We start from the raw sequence: 19,031 nt of genomic DNA, 5'->3' as shown, positions 1-19,031 counted from the left end.
ACTGACTTTGAATATCAGGTAAAGGACTGGGCTTTTAGTACCCTTAACTTGCTTTATTGATCAGTATCAATATATGTAACTTAATTTCAAAGGGCATTCCTTTACAAAAAACACTTTACTGAAGCAAGAAAACACCCGTTTTTCACTATTACATCTTGTAGGATCTTGCTCCAAATGAAAAGGATATACACTATATCCAGTAATCACGTAAATATAAACAAAAGACTGTTAAAATGTTACTTTTATTTTAGCACACCTGAGTTAAGTGTGGGACAGTGAAACAAATACAACAGAATATATACAGCATTTCAAGGAGGCAGGCTTTAAAACCATGCTATAGAAGAGAAGACTGGGATGACGCCTGATTTAACAGAAGCTTTGGATACTGATTAATGCATACGCAAATACAGTATTCTTCAAAGGGTTTGGCAAAGATTTTGTTTTTCATTTCCAGTCTTTTAAAGTAGACAGATTTGCTTACAATACAGCTGATTTTAAAAGCACAAAAAATTTAAGTACAAACAGTGGAATTTAATCCAACAGAGTGACAAAGGTGCCTGCAACAAAACCGACTGCCCACAGTAATGGTGGACAGCAAGGCTAGAACCTTCATCCTGCAAAGCAGGAAGAGGGGACTGCAAAGTGGGGTTTGTGGGTAACCTTAGCTTCTACTTGCTACTTAATTCACAAAGTTAGAGGCCATTACAGATAACCCACACCCTTTAATTTTCTACTATCTAATAGATTTATAAGGCCACAATTTTCCTTTGGGGAAAACCCTTTAATGATTTTAATATCACTTATTCTTTTGAAGTGTATAGTGTCTTAACTGGATTACAATTACAGATCATTCATCTTTAAATACACCATTGCTACTATATTCAAATTATTTATACTATTTATATCTAATCAAAGAAATTTACTAGTAGTAAATGCTACAATAGGCATCAGTCTGACATGCTTATTAATTGATCCCATAGGTATAATTATAGGTCATGATAAGAGTCTATTCTGTCTCACTAAATCGGGAACACCACATTTACAGAACAAATAAACACACATAGTGCAAACACCCAAGGATCATGCTAGCTCTTCAGTTAATTATCACAGCGCAGACATGAATCCTCACTGTGAGAACAGTCAGATCCAAATCTTCATCAGAAGGTGCTAGTGGAAGTTGTCAGACGCCTTCCAATGTAGATCCTAGACAGAAAAGGAATGGCAGTCAGTCAGGTCTCTCAGTTCTCAGGTGACTTTACACAGCTCCAAAAGGCCAGACCACCATGGCTTCAGCTTTTGGAGGGGAACTAGCCACCTTTATACTTGATGAAGTATGACTGTAATGTTCTATTTTCTTTATGATTTTATTATTTTTATGTCCATTGGTGGTTTGCCTATATGTATGTCTGTGTGAGGGTGTCAGATCCTCTTGAACTGGAGTTACACAGTTGTAAGCTACGTCTATGTGCTGGGAATTAAACCCAAGTCCTCCAGAAGAGCAAGCAGTGTTCCTAACCACTGAGCCATCTTTCCAGCCTGACTGACTGCAATCTTTATCAAGTATTCTTAGTGATCTAATATGTATTTCATATTGGTCTAATTTTTCTTACTTAAAATTTAATTCTAATTGTTTCAATTATCCTAATGGTGCAAGAAACTGAATGTGTTAAGAAGAAAGAAAGAAAGAAAGAAAGAAACTAATATATTAATTAACAACAGGAGTTGAAATTCAATTATGGAGTACCTGTCTGCCATGTGCAAGGTCCCAGGTTCAAATCTAAGTACAAACCAAACCCACGTTCTATCACTATACAATTTTGCATTGCCTTCTGTGTATCAAATGAGCCACAGCTGCAGGATAGATTGGCTTCATATCCAGTTAGTCCATTACCACTAAACTCAAAAGTCCAAACAACGAATAAGTAATGAAGCCTCCCTTCTCTGCAATCAGTTAAGGTGGGAAATGACAATCTCTAGGAAAGGAAACAGGAAAGTCTATCTGGCCAGGTCTGTGTGGACTAGGAAGGAATAAGCCTGGGCAGTGAGCTATCTGAAGTAAAATACTGTTCATGAAAGAAGGGAAGTTGCCAAGAGATCTTAGGTGGGATGGCATTATCAAGTTCTAAGCCTGGGAAGAATCTAACATGAAACAGACTGGGGATCAACCACATGAACAGCTACCCAACTAACATAGTCCAGAAGCCCACAGTGGCAGCCATTCCAATCATTCCAACAGACTGCAGCCACACAACACTGTCTTCATATGGAGGGTCTTCATATAGCTGGTGCTCTCACCCAAACGTGGACAGGGAGTATGGATAGGCATAGAGAAGAGTAAGGGATGTAGCTCAGCTGGCAGAGTGCTTGACCATGTATCTCTGGGTGGGCAGACATCTGTATTCTCAGCACTCGGGAGGTAGACACAGGAAGCTCTGAAACACAGCCTCATCCCTGTGAGGCCAGCACAGAATAGGACATGAGTCCTAGTCCCTAGTGTCCCTTTGGTGACCTGCTCTTTAGCCCTGGTCCCATCTAGAGAATGCACAGCTGTACTCCCTGGTCTGTTTTAGTCTAAACTAGATACAAAAGCAGAAACCTGAAGGCCTTAATTATTCCATTACTGCCAAGACACAGGATCACCCACCCACTGTAGAGGTGGCACAAAGAGGCCCGGCATTAGAACCCCTATGCACGCATTAAGGCACACGATTTTTACTTGACCCAACAGTGACTTGTGAATTAGTTTGTTAAAATGCACCAACCTAAAATCATCTCTCTTTCCATAAACAATGTAGAAATAAATTGCTGGGGCCTAGAATCACCAAGGTCCACCCTGTCATAGGGTGTCCATACTCATAGAAACATCACTTACCCCAAGCCAATGGCCAGCAGATGAGACAGTAACAGAGATGGAAGGAAAACCTTCAGAAAGTCGGCTGAGAAAATGCCCCCTTTCTTCATAACGCTTGTGTTTCTCATACTGAGGGTAGCTGTGCGCTTTGGGTGTTTAAAAAGGAACTCCCTAGGGTAGAAAGAAACTGCCAATCAGTGTCCCCTTGTCAAAGGAAAAACCTTGACCGAGAATATTAAAAAACACACTTACTTGGGGGGAATATTTTCTGGCCGACTTGACCAATCCCATATCCAATCTGAGTTTTTCTTCAAAATACTTTCAACTTCTCTTCTTCTCTCAATATAATCTTCCTCAGACTATGGAAAAGTAATATTAACTAAAGTAGGTGAGCTTTCCACATCCACACTAGAGATAAGGTCAGTAAGCTCAACAGAGAACCCCAGCTGACATGGTATTAACTATCCCACAACTAACTGTAAATGCATTATAAATGAAGACATTTAGGTGGTAATGCTTCTTCAGATATTCTTTTAATATCTCAAACTAAGATATGATAACCATTAATATTCTCTTAACTGACAGTCCATTACATGATAAACTGGGTAAAGGAAACATAAATCTGTATAAACACATTTTTAACAAATGCAACAGAAACACTTAACAATTACAATCCTCATTTGTACAACTGGTCACATGACCCTAGTAGCTAATATTTATAACTACCTCCATCTACTACCCATTTTGTATATATTTCCTCCACTTTCAGCAAGCACTTCAGTAGGTCTTAGTTCCTTTCCTGAGGGAAGTGACCCATACCTTCATTCCTGAACAATCTTTGCCCTTTGTCATCCTACCTAGATTAGATTGTTGGAGTTTTCCACCGACTTTAATCACAGGACATGGTAACACCAAGATCTCCTGATCACTAAAGGATCTCCTGGACCCCAGACATAATCTTTCTTACCTCCATTGTGGAAAAATCAACCCAATTTCCCCTTGGTAATGTTTCCCCTTGGTAATCTGGATCAATCACCCTCTTAAAACTGTCATTCCTTTCTTGGCCTGTTCACTTAAGGCAGAAACTGAGCTTCCATTTCCAATGGATGGTTGTTTTGTCTCTTGGCATCATCTGACCCCCCCCAAAAACAAACACTCACTCTCTCTCTCTCTCTCTCTCTCTCTCTCTCTCTCTCTCTCTCTCTCTCTCTCTCTCTCTCGCACACGCACACGCACATATAGAGCAGAAAAGGTCTTAGGAACAAGAAGCAAATAATTTCCTAGTGGGTGACTAAGGGTGATCGGGAGAACTATTGTTTTCTCTACCCCTTGATTCTACACCTATGGATCCTGGTTATGAGAGAAACTGTACCATATATTGGATGCTGATTTAAAGAGTATACCATTTTTAGGGAACCTTGTACCAGCCCTCCAGCTACTGATGCCTAATTGGCACTGTGTCTTCAAAAGTTTATTCCATCTTTTTGTTGGCTGCTTCCTGATGGTTGGAAACATGGTAACACATGTTCATGGATCTACTGTCACACTTGTCACTTGTCTGGCTGTGAAGTGAGTTTCATAATCAGAAACAATACTATGTAGAATACAATGGATAAGGAAGTCCATAAGTCCATAGATGGTGATTTTGGCAGAAGCGTTATGTGCAATTAAGACAAATCAACAATTAGAATAAATATCTACTCCACTAAGAACAAAGCATTGTCCTTTCCATGGAGAAAGTGGTTCAGTATAGTCAACCTGCCACTAGGTCACTGAATGGCCACCCCAGAGAACAGTTCTGATATCTGGGGGCTCAGTGTTAGTCTCTGCTGTTGGAAGATCTGGAATCCAGCAGCAGGTGTAGCCAGATCAGCCTTGATGAATAGAATTCATGTTGCTGAGTTCACACATAACTCCTATCTCTTCTGCCATGGTCATTTTGTTCATGGCCCCAGTGGGCAATGACACAGATGGCTGAGAAAAGAGGCTGACTCTTCACAAAATGAGTCATCCTATCCACTATACTCCTCAGTAGAAATAACCTTTTGGTATTTACATGGCACAAGTATCTTTGTATCCTTTGTCCATTTGGAGAGATCAATACACATAGTTCTTCCCCAGATTTCTTTCTCAACAGTCTTCAAGTCATGATTTCCAAATCCCTGACTATCCAGACAATCTATTAGCTACGACTCATGAATCTGTGAACAATCCCACATTCTCTGACCATTTTTCCTTCAAAACAAAATGTTATGACCGCATGTACTGCCCAAAGTTCTGCTCACTATGAAGATTTTTCTTCATTGGTGTGTCTTTCAGGTTTGTCTCAGAAAGTGGATATAATGCCACAGCTGTCCACTTCTGGATAGTGCCTGTATAATGTGTAGAACCATCGGGAAACCAGGGCCTACTCTTCCTCCATCAACCAATCATAATGATCACCCCATGAGGCTATAGGTGCATACTTGACAGCAGATGGTATTGTAATAGGAGTAGAAACCATGGGCATTTGGCAGCTTCTTCATGTAATTTGCTTGTGCCTTCAGGACCTACGTGGAACTGATCACATATATAGAGAGTACTTTCATTTAATAGTGGATTGTTGCTGTGCACAATCACTAGGTGGGTCAGATAACCCCCAGCTCATGGTAGGCAGCTCGGGTCACATGGTAACTTGGTGGCCCATTGTTAAATGTTCAGTTTCCACTAAGGCCCAATAACAGACTCTATTTGAAGAGATCTTGATCATCTATCTCTTCTACAAAATAGCACACTGACTCCCTATATTGATGGCGTTCTACTGACTGAAGTGAGCAGGAGGTAGTAACTAACTACTTTAGACATGTAACATGTATGTGTACAGAGAATGGGAAACAAATCTAAAATTCAAGAGCTTTCTACTTAAGCCGGGCAATGGTGCCACACGCCTTTAATCCCAGCACTTGGGAGGCAGAGGCAGCGGCAGGTGGATTTCTGAGTTCGAGGCCAGCCTGGTCTACAGAGTGAGTTATAGGACAACCAGGGCTACACAGAGAAACCCTGTCTCAAAAAACCTAAATAAATAAATAAATAAATAGCCAGCCTGGTCTACAGAGTGAGTTATAGGTCAACCAGGGCTACACAGAGAAACCCTGTCTCAAAAAACCTAAATAAATAAATAAATAAATAAATAAATAAATAAATAAATAAATAAATAAATAAATAGCTTTCTGCCTCAGTGAAGTATAAGTCCAGTGGTATGAGGCATTTGAAATATTCCTTCTCAGATGAAACCGCACCAAGAACACAATGTTTAGCAGCAAGCCTATTAGAATTCTGGAAATAGCACATTCCTCCCTTGGTTACCCAGGCCCAGCTTTGAGTGAAGGCTGCAGCAGGAGAAAGCTCTTCAAAAGAGCAGGCTGCTCTACCATTTGGACAATATGATCCAGAAGACTGATGGTACTTGCGGTATCAGTGGCAGATAGGGATGCTGTTTGGAGCCCTTGGCAGGTCCCTATAGATAAATCACAGAATGGCAGCCATAGACTTAACCATCTCGATGCTTAGTCACCTAGGAATGCTACTACTTAGGAGGGATTAATTAGGAGGTGTGGCCTTGTTGGAGGAGTGTCTCAGTGCATATATATAGGCTTAGAGGTTTCAAAAGCATAAACCAAGCTTTCCCTCTTCCTGCTGCCTACAAATTCAGACGTAGGACTTTTATCTACATCCCCAGTATCATTTCTGTTTCTTACCATGATTAGAATGGATTAAACCTCTGAAACTATATAAACAAGTTCCAGTTAAATATTTTCTTTAAGAGTTACTATGGTCATGGTATCTCTTCACAGCAATAGAACACTGACTAAAGCAGGCTCTTATCTCACAACAATGCTAAAGGTGCTCTTTAGTTTCTACTGAGTTAATATTAGAAAAGTGAGCTCATAGACTGGGGTATAAGCTCAGTTTACAGAATACTTGCCCAACCCCACGCTCACTATAAGCCAGATATAGCTGTACATATTTGTAACCACCTTAGCACTAGCAAAGTAGATTCCTCAGTGAATTAATGTCTACAAGTTTGTTTTTTTGTTTAATGACCTGTCTGGGGCTGGAGAGATGGACCAGGGATTAAGAGTACTTGCTGCTCTTTCAGAGGACTCAGATTAGTTCTCAGAACCCAGACCTGTTGGTGGACTGCTACCCAAAATTCTAGTTCCAGGGGACCCAATGCCTTTGGCTTCTGGACACCTGGACTCATGTGCACACAGCATACAGACACACAAATTAAATTTTTAAAAATTCTATTAAAAAGGGAAAGTGGTGGGTAGGAAGATGGCTCAGTAAATAAAGTGCTTGCTGCACAAGCATTAGTATCCCAACACCAGTGGACAAGTTGGCACACATCTTTAATCACGGTACTCAGGGGGCAGAGGCAGGTGGCTTTCTGTGAGTTCAAGACCAGTCTGTATAAAGTTCCAGGCTAGACAGGGTGAATAGGAATTCCCCGTCTAAATAAAATACAAAAAATGGGGTTTAAAATGCCTCCATACATATGGCATTCTCTCAAACAAACACACACACACATAAACATAAATAAAAACTTATAAAACACACAGATCCAACTCTCATATAAAATGCCAGGCACAGTGGGTCACTTCTGTAATCCCAGGCCTGGAAGAAAGGTAGGAGGATCATTGGAGCTCACTAGCCAGTTATCTATCCAAATTGGTAAGCTACATGTTTAATGAGACACCCTTCCTCAGAAACTAAGAACAATGACTCACATATGTTGCAAGTATGAGTCAGTTACCAGACTCATGATGTACTGAACCTCATAGCATGTTCCTATCTATGGCTTACCAGAGTGCTGTTTTTCTCGCCAAAGCTGTGGGTGTCTAGTTCAGCTCTGTTGGTATCTTGTGGTGTCTGGGAGCGAGGTGGGCTTGATTAAGAAACGGATAAAATGGAGCAGCATGTCAATTGTGTCACAAGAAGCATAAATTCCAAGCAGGGGCTCTTACCTTATTAAGGGGAGAGAACTCTTCAAAGCATGTCTCTTCCCTTTTGCCTATCACTAGATCAGTGCCAAACAATTCCTCCTTTTGAGCTGAGCACTTAGGAGCCAGCTAGACAGTTCCCTAGGGAAGTCCCACCCTCCTGCATGACTGGCAGCACAGCCCTTGGAAGCATCTGACCTTTGACTACTGACTCTCAGCCACACACCTTGGATTCTCTCCCTAGTAGTGCTGCCTAGGAACAGAAGCATGAACAGGGGCATGAACAAAACTACTCAGACTTGGTGTTCACAGTGAACAGTTTCAAAAGGGGGACGACTTTGTTATTTGTCTCTAAGTTTAATATAGTCGCTCCAGACTTGAACCCTAGATCACTTCCTCCTGGCAGACTCCAGGGTTCCTTGTATAATGGAGTTACTCCCAATTGTGGTCTCACCTCAGACTTGGAAACCCACCCACAAAAACATGCACACTGTGACTATTCATCTATTAGGAACATCGACACTGTTAAGAGATACCCAGAAAACCTACCTGTCACAGTGAGAACTCTTGGAGCTACTTCGCCCAGATTCATGCTGGGCATCCAACAGTATTTTTTCCATGTCACCATTATAAATAGAGACGGAGGCTGGAATGCTGCTCCCATTCCCATTGCTGAAGTGCAGTTCTACCCAGGAACCTGAAGAGAACAAAAAGGGCAGGCAGTTAGAAATCTGTCCACTCATAGGGCTTGATCACTTAATCCCAGTACTGAGTTCAAGGCTAGCCAGAACTACACAGTAAGTACTTATACCAATCAATAAACAAAGATAGATAGATAGACAGACAGACAGACCTGCCCACTCACATTCCCAGGAAACACCAAACATGGCATATGAGCCATCGCTCTAGGCCCTACTTTAATGCCACTTCAAACACCTGCATTTCTGGTCTGCTAGTGTCTTTTAGGTCCCATAGGCAAGGTTCCTGAGGCCGAAAACACTACAGTATCTCTTGCTCTTTATTCCATCCATGCAGGTATTCTATAAGCCTGTGATTACCAGAGCCCAAAACTGGAGGCCCAATCCCTGCCTCAGCCTTCTGGGTGCTACAGTCATGGGCTAATATGCCTCCCTAAAGATTTAAACTCAAGCTCTTCCCACATTTAGGATCGCATGGCCCTGGGATTCTGTAAAATTCACATTTCTGATTACTGCTCTGCATTTATACCAGAAACCAGATTAGCAAATTTTGAAAACAAAATAGTTAATTTCTGGTTACATTTCATTCTCTAAAGGGATCTACCTTTCAAGTACTCACACAAATCTTTATGCTATAGAAGTACAGCATTAACACACATTAAAAATGAACTCTCAGAGTACACTTGTGGTTCTCCAACACCACAAAAATAAATTAACTCTTTGTACTGTTACATCTGTGGCTTGCTTTTAGTTTGGTCTATCAAAATATTTAAGGGCTTGTGCTATAGCTCAGTGAAAGTGTGCTTGCCTTATAAAATCATAAAGCTCTAGGTTCAATCCCCAATACTGCCAAATGTTTGTATGTATACATGTGTATTTTTCAGCAGGGCATGGTAGTACACACCCATAATCCCAGTTATTTAGGAGGCTGAGGCAGGAGGACAAGTTGAAGGTCAGTTTGTGCTACAAAGTAAGAACCATGCAGACAGACTGCAAGTAACCCCAACATGAGTTTGTTCTAACTGTGCCAACCCTCAATTATTAGTCTGACTTTTTCACTCTCCTGGATCTAATTTGAATGCCATTACTGCAGACTGCCTCTGCTTCCTACCCCGTGGTGCTTACTTGCTTTCTATTTATCCAATGTTTGTGTGGGCACCTATGCACACACAGTATACATATGGAAGTCAGAACAATTTGCAATAGTTGGGTTCTTCCTATCATTTGGGCCCTGGGGATTGATCTCAAGTTGCCAGGCTTGGCAGCAAGCCCCTCCCATCTCACTGGCCCATGGTGCTTTCTTTGGCAGAGTAAGAGAGTGTGTATGGGCCTCATTCTTGGCTCAAGATCACTTCTCTATTTTGACTTACAGGTCCATTTGCCTATAGAAAATCCTTTTGAAGCCAGGCAGTGGTGGCGCAAGCCTGTAATCCCAGCACTTGGGAGGCAGAGGCAGAGGCAGGCGGATTTCTGAGTTCCAGGCCAGCCTGGTCTACAGAGTGAGTTCTAGGACAGCCAAGGCTATACAGAGAAACCCTGTCTCAAAAAAACCAAAAAAAGGAAGAGAAGAGAAGAGAAGAGAAGAGAAAAGAAAAGAAAAGAAAAAAGAAAAAAGAAAAGAAAAAAGAAGAAAAGAAAAGAAAAGAAAAAAGAAGAAAAGAAAAGAAAAAGAAAAAGAAAAAAATCCTTTTGAGTTAACCTGTTCTATACAAATCGGAGGGCAGCCAGGACTAAGAAAAAAATGAAATAATTGATAGTACACAGAACAGAAAGAGGGTGAAGATGACAAATGACTGGAAAGAACATGCCAGAGAAGCTGAAGAAACAAATCTTGTAGCCACTATAATTTTACTAAGTACAGTAATAATTACTGAGTTGTTCTGTATTCCAGCTAACACGGTACTATTTGATGATGCAACTAAGGAAGAAATGGAATCACTTATGATCTTCATTCAGAGTTGAAGTAGAGTATAAGAGGGCCCAGTTCCAATCTCCAGATTGTTTCAAGTTCAAGGCCAGTTGGGCTACACTTAATCTCTATTTATAAACTACCTCACACGCATATCCCAAAAAAGAAAAAGGAGCTGTGCATGGTGGTACATACCTATAATCTAGTAGAGGCGGGAGTTCAGGGCCACCTTCAGCTACAGTTCCAGAAAGCCTGCACTCTGTTCTATGTGCTATGTGCAACTTCTCTAAAACCAACAATACCCACTTTGAAAAGCCAGGTATGATGGGGCATACCTGCAATCCCAGAATTCAGTAGGCAGAAACAGAACTGTTGCCAAGTTTGAGAGGCCAGCCTCAGATAGAGTTCCTGGTCAGCCAAAGTTACACAGTGAGTCTCAAAAGCAAAATAACACACACATATTCTCTAGAAGCAAAAGCAGCTATACAGCTTTCCAGAGCACTACAAATAAGCCTGTCCTCAACTATGTACTCAATGCAGAATGTGCACATTAATCAGACAAAAAAGGCCCAGAAATTAATCATGGATTTATAGTTTATGCCGCCAACAACCTCTCACTAAGCTAGCAAGCATGATTATACAACACAAACTTTGAAATAAACATGATTTTCCTCATTAGCCTCTAAGACTACCTCACAGAGAAACAGGCCTAGCCCACAGGAAGCAAACCACCGACTCAGAAGGTAGGGCAGAGCCCAGGGCCCCTCTGTTCTGCACACCAGCCCCAGTACCCTCTGGGATCTGCAAATCCTGCACCCATTTCAGTTCCAGCCTAATGTCTTTTGCTGCACCTCCCTTCACTGTCTGATGATACCCAGAAGCCAGGGATAATGGCTCTCACCTAGAATCCCTATCGTTCCAAGTCACTAAGGCAGGAATGATGTGAGTTCAAGACAAGCCTGGGCAACAGTGTGAGCTCCTAAACCTAGCCTACTAAAGAGTATAGGCCCAGCTATGGCAGTCCCCTTTGTCTAGGCCAATCTTGTGTTCAGATTTGAGTCTATGAAGAAGCTTAATGTTACCCATATCTTTTCTGGTGTCTTACACAGTTTGAGGTCATGTCGTCTTCTTCCCAGTACTGAGTCCTAATACCAAGTGTAGAGTTTTTCCTACACTAACTACCAATTTTCCAAACTCAAATCAGGGGAGTCCAAGAATTCAATATTCCCACAATATCTCCTAAGGTTAGTACCAAATCCCATAAATTCAAGGCCAAACCCACAAGGATGCTGCACCCCACACACCAGCCACAAGCAGAGTACACAGGCTATCCAAGTCTGCTCCATTTCAAACTTAAACAGAAACAAGAAAGGCAAGTTCAAGTCTCTGCAGCCCCTCTGATTTAATACTTTGCTAGAGTTCAGAACTCAAGAAAACATGCGTCTTAGTTTCTAAAACAGTTCAGAAGCTGCCACACGAAAGCATACACACCACCTTCCTGTTGCCAACTCCAAAACTCCATGGATGTTCTGGTCAAAGCTGGGCTATGGTGACATTTTCTTATATTCTAATAGCCCAACCTCCAAATCCCTCCCCTCCCTGGTGCCTTAAGTTTCTAACCTCTGACAACTTACTAGTTACCAAACTCTAGTCTGAGGCTATTCTGGGTCTCAAGTAAGTCATCTCATTCTTGGGGGCTCCTTAAGGATAAAATGGACCTCAGTAACAGGATAAAACTCCTAGCTAAGAGATATGTTTCACTTATACATACATACACCCCATCAGTTCTAGCACTTGGGAGTACCAGGATTTCAGACACAATAGTATATTAAAGTAAGACATTAATTAATTAATAAAAGACACTCAGGAAATCCCAAGTTTGGGAGCTTGTATAAGAAACTAAGCCAACAGGCAGTGTGTCTGTACTTACTGTACAAGGGGCAACCAAAAATGAAGGGAGCTTACTATCTGTCCTGATCTATACCGCTGTAACAGTAAGCCACGGGCTGGGTAATTTATAGAGAAGTTATTTCTCGAACTTGTGGAAGCTGACAAATCCAAACTCTATGCTGTGTGTAAAGGGGCCAGTTCCCCTCACCAGACCCTTCACCTGGGCTAACAGTACAGCAGGGTCCTGACTGCTTTTCTCACACTGGCAGCATTGTTGAAGAGACGCATTCATGTCATAGCAGTGCTTTCAAAAATCATCAGGGGATCCTGGCAGTGGTGGCACACACTCAGGAGGCAGAGTTACGCAGATCTGTGATTTTGAGGCCAGCCTAATCTACAGAGTAAGTTCCAGGACAACAAAAGCTACAGAGAAACTCTTATCTTTGGGGGAGTAGAGGGCACAGATTTGCAGCAAAATCTGCAAAAGGCCCAAGCACCTTAGAGAAAAACAATCTCATTCAGAATGATCTGGTGCAAAAACCTTGAGTCCAAAAGCTCCAGGAATGATTTACTAGGGAACAAGCTTTATCATTAACCAGTGTCTGAATAGGAACTGTAAGTTCTAGAAAACAGAGAAGACTCTATTCATTTACATACATCCTGCAGTTACTTAGTAGAAGCTTCCATCTTTTTAAACGAGCAAGAATGGTGGGAGCATGAACCTACAATGCTAATAGAATATTTAGAAGTCGAAGGCAACTTTAAGGCCAGCCTGGGCTACATGAGTGTACCCTTGTCTCAAAAAAAAATTTTTTTTTAAATGTTTTTAATGTTTTTAAAAGAACAACAAAGCCGGGCGGTGGTAGTGCACGCCTGTAATCCCAGCACTCTGGGAGGCAGAGGCAGGCAGATTTCTGAGTTCGAGGCCAGCCTGGTCTAGAGTGTGTTCCAGGACAGCCAGGGCTATACAGAGAAACCCTGTCTTGAAAAAACCAAAAACCAAAAAATAAAAAAAATTAAAAAAAAAAAAGAACAAAAAAACTTAACATCAAAGAATTTCCTCAGTCAACTTATTCATGTAATTTAATACATTTAGGCCTCAAGACAACAAGCAGTGCTGCTGGCCCCCAAAGCTCTCATTTCTGTTTTCCAGCCCACTCTCCCACTTCTGAGTTATACCAACAAGATACAAATCAAGTCTCCCTGAGTGTAGAGCGGCTAGAAACTCAGGTTCCCTCAGAAGCAGAACTCACTCTTATTTTATGTGCATAAGTGTTTTCCCAGCATATGTTTGTGTACCATGTATGTACGTAGTACCCATGTTAGACAGAAGACTATCAGCTCCCCTAGAAATGAAGTTACAGACAGTTGTGAACAAGTATTCTTAACTGTTGAGTTATCTCTAATCCTTCATTTGGTTTTGGAGACAAAATCTCATGCCATAAATCAGGTTGGTAATTGTGCTACTTGATTTTGTCAACTTAATACAACTTAGAAACAACTGAGAAAAGAGGGCTTTTTGAAGTATTTGATTTGAAGTTGCAAAACTGGTTCTCTCCTTCTACCATGTTGATATCTAGGGACCAAGCTCAGATCAACAGGTTCAGCAGCAAGAACCTTTGCCTGCTTAGCTATCTTGCCAAGCCTATAGGAAGTGAGTCTTCTCCAGGCAGTGGTGGCACGCCTTTAATCCCAGCACTTGGGAGGCAGAGGCAGGTGGATTTCTGAGTTCAAGGCCAGCCAGGTCTACAAAGAGTGAGTTCCAGGACAGTTAGGCTACACAGAACCCTGTATTGAAAAACCAAGAGACCAGGTGGTGGTAGAGCACTCCTTTAATCCCAGCACTTGGGAGGCAGAGGCAGGCGGATTTCTGAATTCCAGACCAGCCTAGTCTACAGAGTGAGTTCCAGGACAGCCAGGGCTACACAGAGAAACCCCATCTCCAAAAAACCAAAAATAAAACCAAAAAAGAAAAAGAAAAAAAAGGGAAGTGAGTCTTACAGAGGAATGATTTAGATGAGGTTGGCCTATGGGTTTATCCATAGGAGCATATCTTGATTGTTAACTGATATTGGAAGATCCAACCTCTTAAAGGAAGTACCATTCCCTAGTCAAGGTGTTCTAAATAGTTTAAAAATCAGATAATGCAGTCAGGTGACACACTCCTTTAATCCCAGCACTTGACAGGCAGAGGCAGGTGAAATTTGTTCCAGACCAGCCTGCTCTACAGAGTTGAGTTCCAGGACAGCCAGGATTACACAGAGAAACCCCATCTCAAAAAACCAAAAATTGAAAAAAATAAAATAAAATCAGATACTGTTAAACAGAAAACTAGTAAGCAGGCAACATGGGTGCACTCAGCTCTCTCTGCTCTTGATTGTGGATGTGATGTACCTAACTTCAATGAATTGGTCCCTCAACTTCCTCTCAATGACAAGTGTAAGCCTAACCCTTCCTCTCATAAACTGTTGTTGGTCAGAAGTGAAACTAGGACATCCATCCAAGTTGGATCTTTGGGGCTGAGTGTAGTTCAGTTGATTAGGGAGTTCGGATAGCATGCTAATTTATGGCTTAGGTTTATGGAACCACATAAATGGTGTGATGGTGCATGCCTGTAATTCTAGTGCTCTAGATGTTGAGAATAAAAGTTTAACATCATCCTTGGCTACTTACTAGGTTATAGTCCAGCCTAGGATATATAAGACCACCTCAAAAAATTGTTTTAATTAAAAAGAGGTTATTTTTACCTCAGCCAGACTCTGGAGTACAGAGATTGGAGGATTGCTCTACCAGCCTGCTTTCCAAACTGCTGATATAAAGACATCCTTGGGGGTGAGTCCCTTCTCTGTATCACCCTCTATATCCCAAGGCAAACTTGTAGATTGTCAATGCCTAACAATAACTACACCCAAAAGAAAGAACCCCATGCAGAGGAAACACAGGGTCCTTATTCTCAAGACCACATCTCAATCATGGCTGTGGAAGGAGAATCACCTTCTTAGAGGGTCAAGCAATTATGCTGATAAGCTCAAGCAGGGACAGCATCCAGCAAGAGCTACAGTCCTCAGAAAGGAGCAGGCACCCACACAACCTCCAAACAGGAACATAATGTCACAGAGAATGATGCACTTGCTGCAACAGTCCAAGAAAGCCAAGCAAAGGGGCACCAAGTCTGAGGGAAGCACTGCCCCAAACCACACAGGCCTTCTCCAGAAGCAGCCTTTGCTGCGGCAACACCTAAAAGGCCTCTTGGGTTAACTTAGGAGAACAAGAGATTTGGTTGGCAAATGGTTCTCAATAGAATCTGCCTGGCACATAACCCAGACTACTGGCTTCCTTTTCAGTCACACACATGTGCATTTTATTGACAGTGTCTCATGTAGCCAGGCTGGTGTTAAACTCCTGATCTCCCTGCCTCCATCTCCCAAACACAGAGATTACAGGCTTGCATCATCTTGGTACCTGATGGATTCTACAACTAGTGAACTTGTCTCTGCCTATTACCAGGCTGTGCCTAATACATCCTCAGTCAGGTGGTTCCAGGTATCCCTCTGGTACTGAGCAATCTGTGGCATGTCCTTAACTGAAGTAGTCATTCTTATTTCCACTCAACCTCTGGATCTCACAGACTATTTGCAGTGTATCAATGTTTTCTCTTCATGTAAGTCTGTCCTTGACAGTTTGCCTATACCAAAAGAATCACTCATCAGAACCAGTTGCAGACAGGACAGCTAGCTGAGTGAAGACTTCCCTGATTCTATACAGTGGAGCTCTCGGGTAAGGGCAGCAACTAAGGCTTCCACAGAAGTATCACAGCACATATCTCTCCCCCTGCATGCCAGAAGCCACATAAGAAGAAAGCCAGCCCTGCTCCTAAACACCTTTCAATAAGATGGATCAGAGGTAAAAGGGAAACAGAACCAATCAGTTCTGTGGGTAACACCTTCAGGAAAACTGGTCCCAGAGGTTGCTATGGGGAGTATTTGCCACCCCACCTACCAACAAGGCTTCCACAGCTCTCTGCCTCAGAAGTAAACAAGAAGCGGCAAACAGAGAAGCTGCCTCAGCTCGGACTCCAAGCTGGGATTCACATTTCATAGGGCAGCTGAGATACCCCATGTGACTCAAGTGACCCCTCCTACCCTGAGCTAGACAGTGAGCCAGTGCCGAGCTGCACGTACACCCCAAACAATGGCCCAAATCCTTAGCCTGAGTTTCCACACTGTAACCATCTTTTTATAGAATAAGCAAAACAGAAGAACACAAATCTTAACCCTTGAAACGTCAAACGACAACCTCATTTTGCCAGTGACTCAGCAGTCTGGTGTGCATGTCAACTGACTGTATGTTAACTGAGACCTCTCAGGAATACTCAGAAACTTCCATAGATGAAATCTTAATAACAATGTCAGAAATAAAATCTCAACTAGCTTTTACAAAAGTGACTTTACAGAAAACATCACTTGATCTCTTAAGAGAAAAGACCAAAAAAACTTATCAAGAAAAAATTCCAACTGTTTGACATTTGACATTAGGGAGAAAAACCTGAATTACAAGATTTCTTTTTTTTTTTAATGTGGCTGTAGTTTGAAAATACAGATTCTGTAATGTGTTAGGCTTATTAAATTCTGCCTACTAAAATCTTGTTTAGGGTAATAAATGCAGCTCACTCAGTGCATCTTAATATAAGCTTTCTGAAAACTGTTAACACAACAAACAATGCTCTGTGTTACACCAGTCTAGCACTCCAGGACACAGAGGCAGGCGAACCTCATTACTGTCTGGACATCCTAGTCTACACAAGTTCTAGGACAGCCAGAGCTATACAGAAAAACCACGACCACGTCGCAAAAATCTAAAAACAAATCTTCATACTAAAGTGGGTACTGTGGCCCACTAGCACTAGGAGGCAGAGGCAAGCAGATCTCTGGGAGTTCACTGAGAGTGAGACCCTGCCTCAGGGGGAAATAAAAAATAACACTAAAGCATTCGCTTTAAAGGTTTAGAAAGCCTCTCATGTTTACTACATGCTAGTATAACTTAATTAACTCTTGCTTCAGAGAATCCAAAGGTCAACAGGACCCCCTGCAGTTCTAGGCTCCTTAGGATTAGGACTCACTCAGACACACCAGGTGGCTCTCAGAAATGTGCAATGGCACCTGGCACCCAGGGTGGCCTTGCAAAACTAGCAGATGTCTACTCAGTGCTAATGGTCTGTGAAGGCTGGTGCGGGGAGAGCCTTTTGTTATTTGTGAGACAGGGTCTGGCTACAGAGCCCCTAACTAGCCTGGTGGTGTTGTGTAGTCCAGGCTAACCTGGAATGTGTGAGACTCAGCTTCCCCCACCCTAAGATAGGATTTTAGGTGTGTCACCACACCCAGCCACACTTCCATTTTAACCTACAATCACTTCACTGCTTGTAGTGAGCCTACTGAACTGAATTATAAGCATTTTACCCTCCTTTTGAAGGTTTGTAGCTCTCTTCCACACTGAGCTGCACCACCAGCCCCACCCCCTTTGTTTTTCTCTTTGTAGACTTGGCTGCAATTCACTCTGTAGACCAGGTCGGCCTCGAATTTACAGAAATCCACCTGCCTCTGCCTCCTGATTGCCAGGATTAAAGGCTTGTGCCACCAGTGCGTGGCTATCCCATCTTTTAACTCTAAGACTTGGCAGAGGTCTGAAGCCCCCTATCCTCCTCTTCCATCAAGAAGTGGTGACAAAGCAAGCCAGGGGTAAAGATTGGAGGCAGGGAGTGCGGCGGCAAAGTTAATTCCAAATTCCAGCTACTCTAGAAACTGAACCAGAAGGATCCCAAGTTCAAAGCCAGTATGTCTTAAAGCATAAAATGAAAACGGATAGTGTCGCTCAGGAAATGAGCACTTACCCAGCACGTTCAGGTCTGGTTCTGTCCCCAGTACCAAGTGGGAAAAGTGAGAGACACTACAGTTATAAATACTAATAACTTCAATCAAAGCACTGTAAATCCAACCTGCAACCTCTAGCTCACTTAAGCAACTCTGACCAAAGCGTGGGGAAAGCCAAAGGCCTGAAACCTGAGCTACTCGGGAAGCTGAGGAAGGAGGAACGCAGAGTTCGAGGCTTCCCTGACCTACAGAGGCTGTGAGACTACAAAACTACGACAGTGTGAACAACAGAGCACGAAAGAAAGACCCGGCCTGCCTGTGAAGGGACTTGTCTATAAGATGCACCGAGGCTCGCCGCCCAGCCCCGGCCGGCCGCACCGAACTGTACACAGGCCTCCACTCACCGCACCCCAGCCCGCGACCCTGCCGCCTCCGCGGCCCCTCTCGGCCCACAGCCTCACCCTGCAGGTTCTCCTCCCCGCTCTGCGACATGGTGGCTCGGCAAAGGAGTCCAAGCCCAACTGCGACAGGCCTGCGAGACTGTCACTGAGAGGTAGCAAGGCAGCCTGCGCCGCTCAGCTCTGAAGCCAGGCGACACGGGACTGGGTACTGAGGGACAAGGGGCGGGGCGGGGCGGGACGCACGCGGCGGCGGAGCCTATTGGTTGGGGGGCGGGGCTTGCAGGTGGGGGAGGAACGCGGGGCGCGTGTGGCACGTGCGGCGCGTGCGCGGGGCAGGGGCGTGGCCTGAGGCTGGAGTGCACGCGAGGGTGGCTGTTTTTAAGGTCTAGTGTAGAGGCGGACCGTGGTCTGTGCCTGAGGCTGGAGTAGCTAG

At 43.0% G+C, this 19,031-nt stretch overlaps 1 protein-coding gene across 1 annotated transcript; it reads right to left on the bottom strand.

Moving 5' to 3' along the window:
- Positions 1-223: 223 nt before the first annotated feature.
- On the bottom strand, positions 224-18,810 carry Bnip3 (BCL2 interacting protein 3). The gene is made up of 6 exons (XM_052196336.1): positions 18,659-18,810; positions 8,383-8,530; positions 7,697-7,778; positions 3,104-3,210; positions 2,873-3,022; positions 224-1,203 (listed from the first exon to the last, which is right to left on the bottom strand). Exons 1-6 carry the CDS (start codon positions 18,687-18,689, stop codon positions 1,158-1,160), a joined length of 564 nt encoding a protein of 187 aa, XP_052052296.1. The 5' UTR covers positions 18,690-18,810; the 3' UTR covers positions 224-1,157.
- Between the last annotated feature and the right edge of the window lie 221 nt (positions 18,811-19,031).

Source organism: Apodemus sylvaticus, chromosome 1 (genome assembly GCF_947179515.1).
Source record: "Apodemus sylvaticus chromosome 1, mApoSyl1.1, whole genome shotgun sequence".
Classification (NCBI taxonomy): domain Eukaryota; kingdom Metazoa; phylum Chordata; class Mammalia; order Rodentia; family Muridae; genus Apodemus; species Apodemus sylvaticus.
The sequence above is the reverse complement of the archived record's forward strand: the minus strand, read 5'-3'. Positions and strand labels throughout refer to the sequence as shown.

Excerpts from the sequence above, each read along its gene's own strand:
- Bnip3 (XM_052196336.1), bottom strand. The coding sequence starts at position 18,689 with ATGTCGCAGAGCGGGGAGGAGAACCTGCAGG. Across the intron at positions 3,211-7,696 it reads GCGAGAAAAACAGCACTCTG|TCTGAGGAAGATTATATTGA; the intron begins GTAAGCCATAGA and ends ACTTTTCCATAG. Across the intron at positions 1,204-2,872 it reads CTGCTGGCCATTGGCTTGGG|GATCTACATTGGAAGGCGTC; the intron begins GTAAGTGATGTT and ends TTTTCTGTCTAG.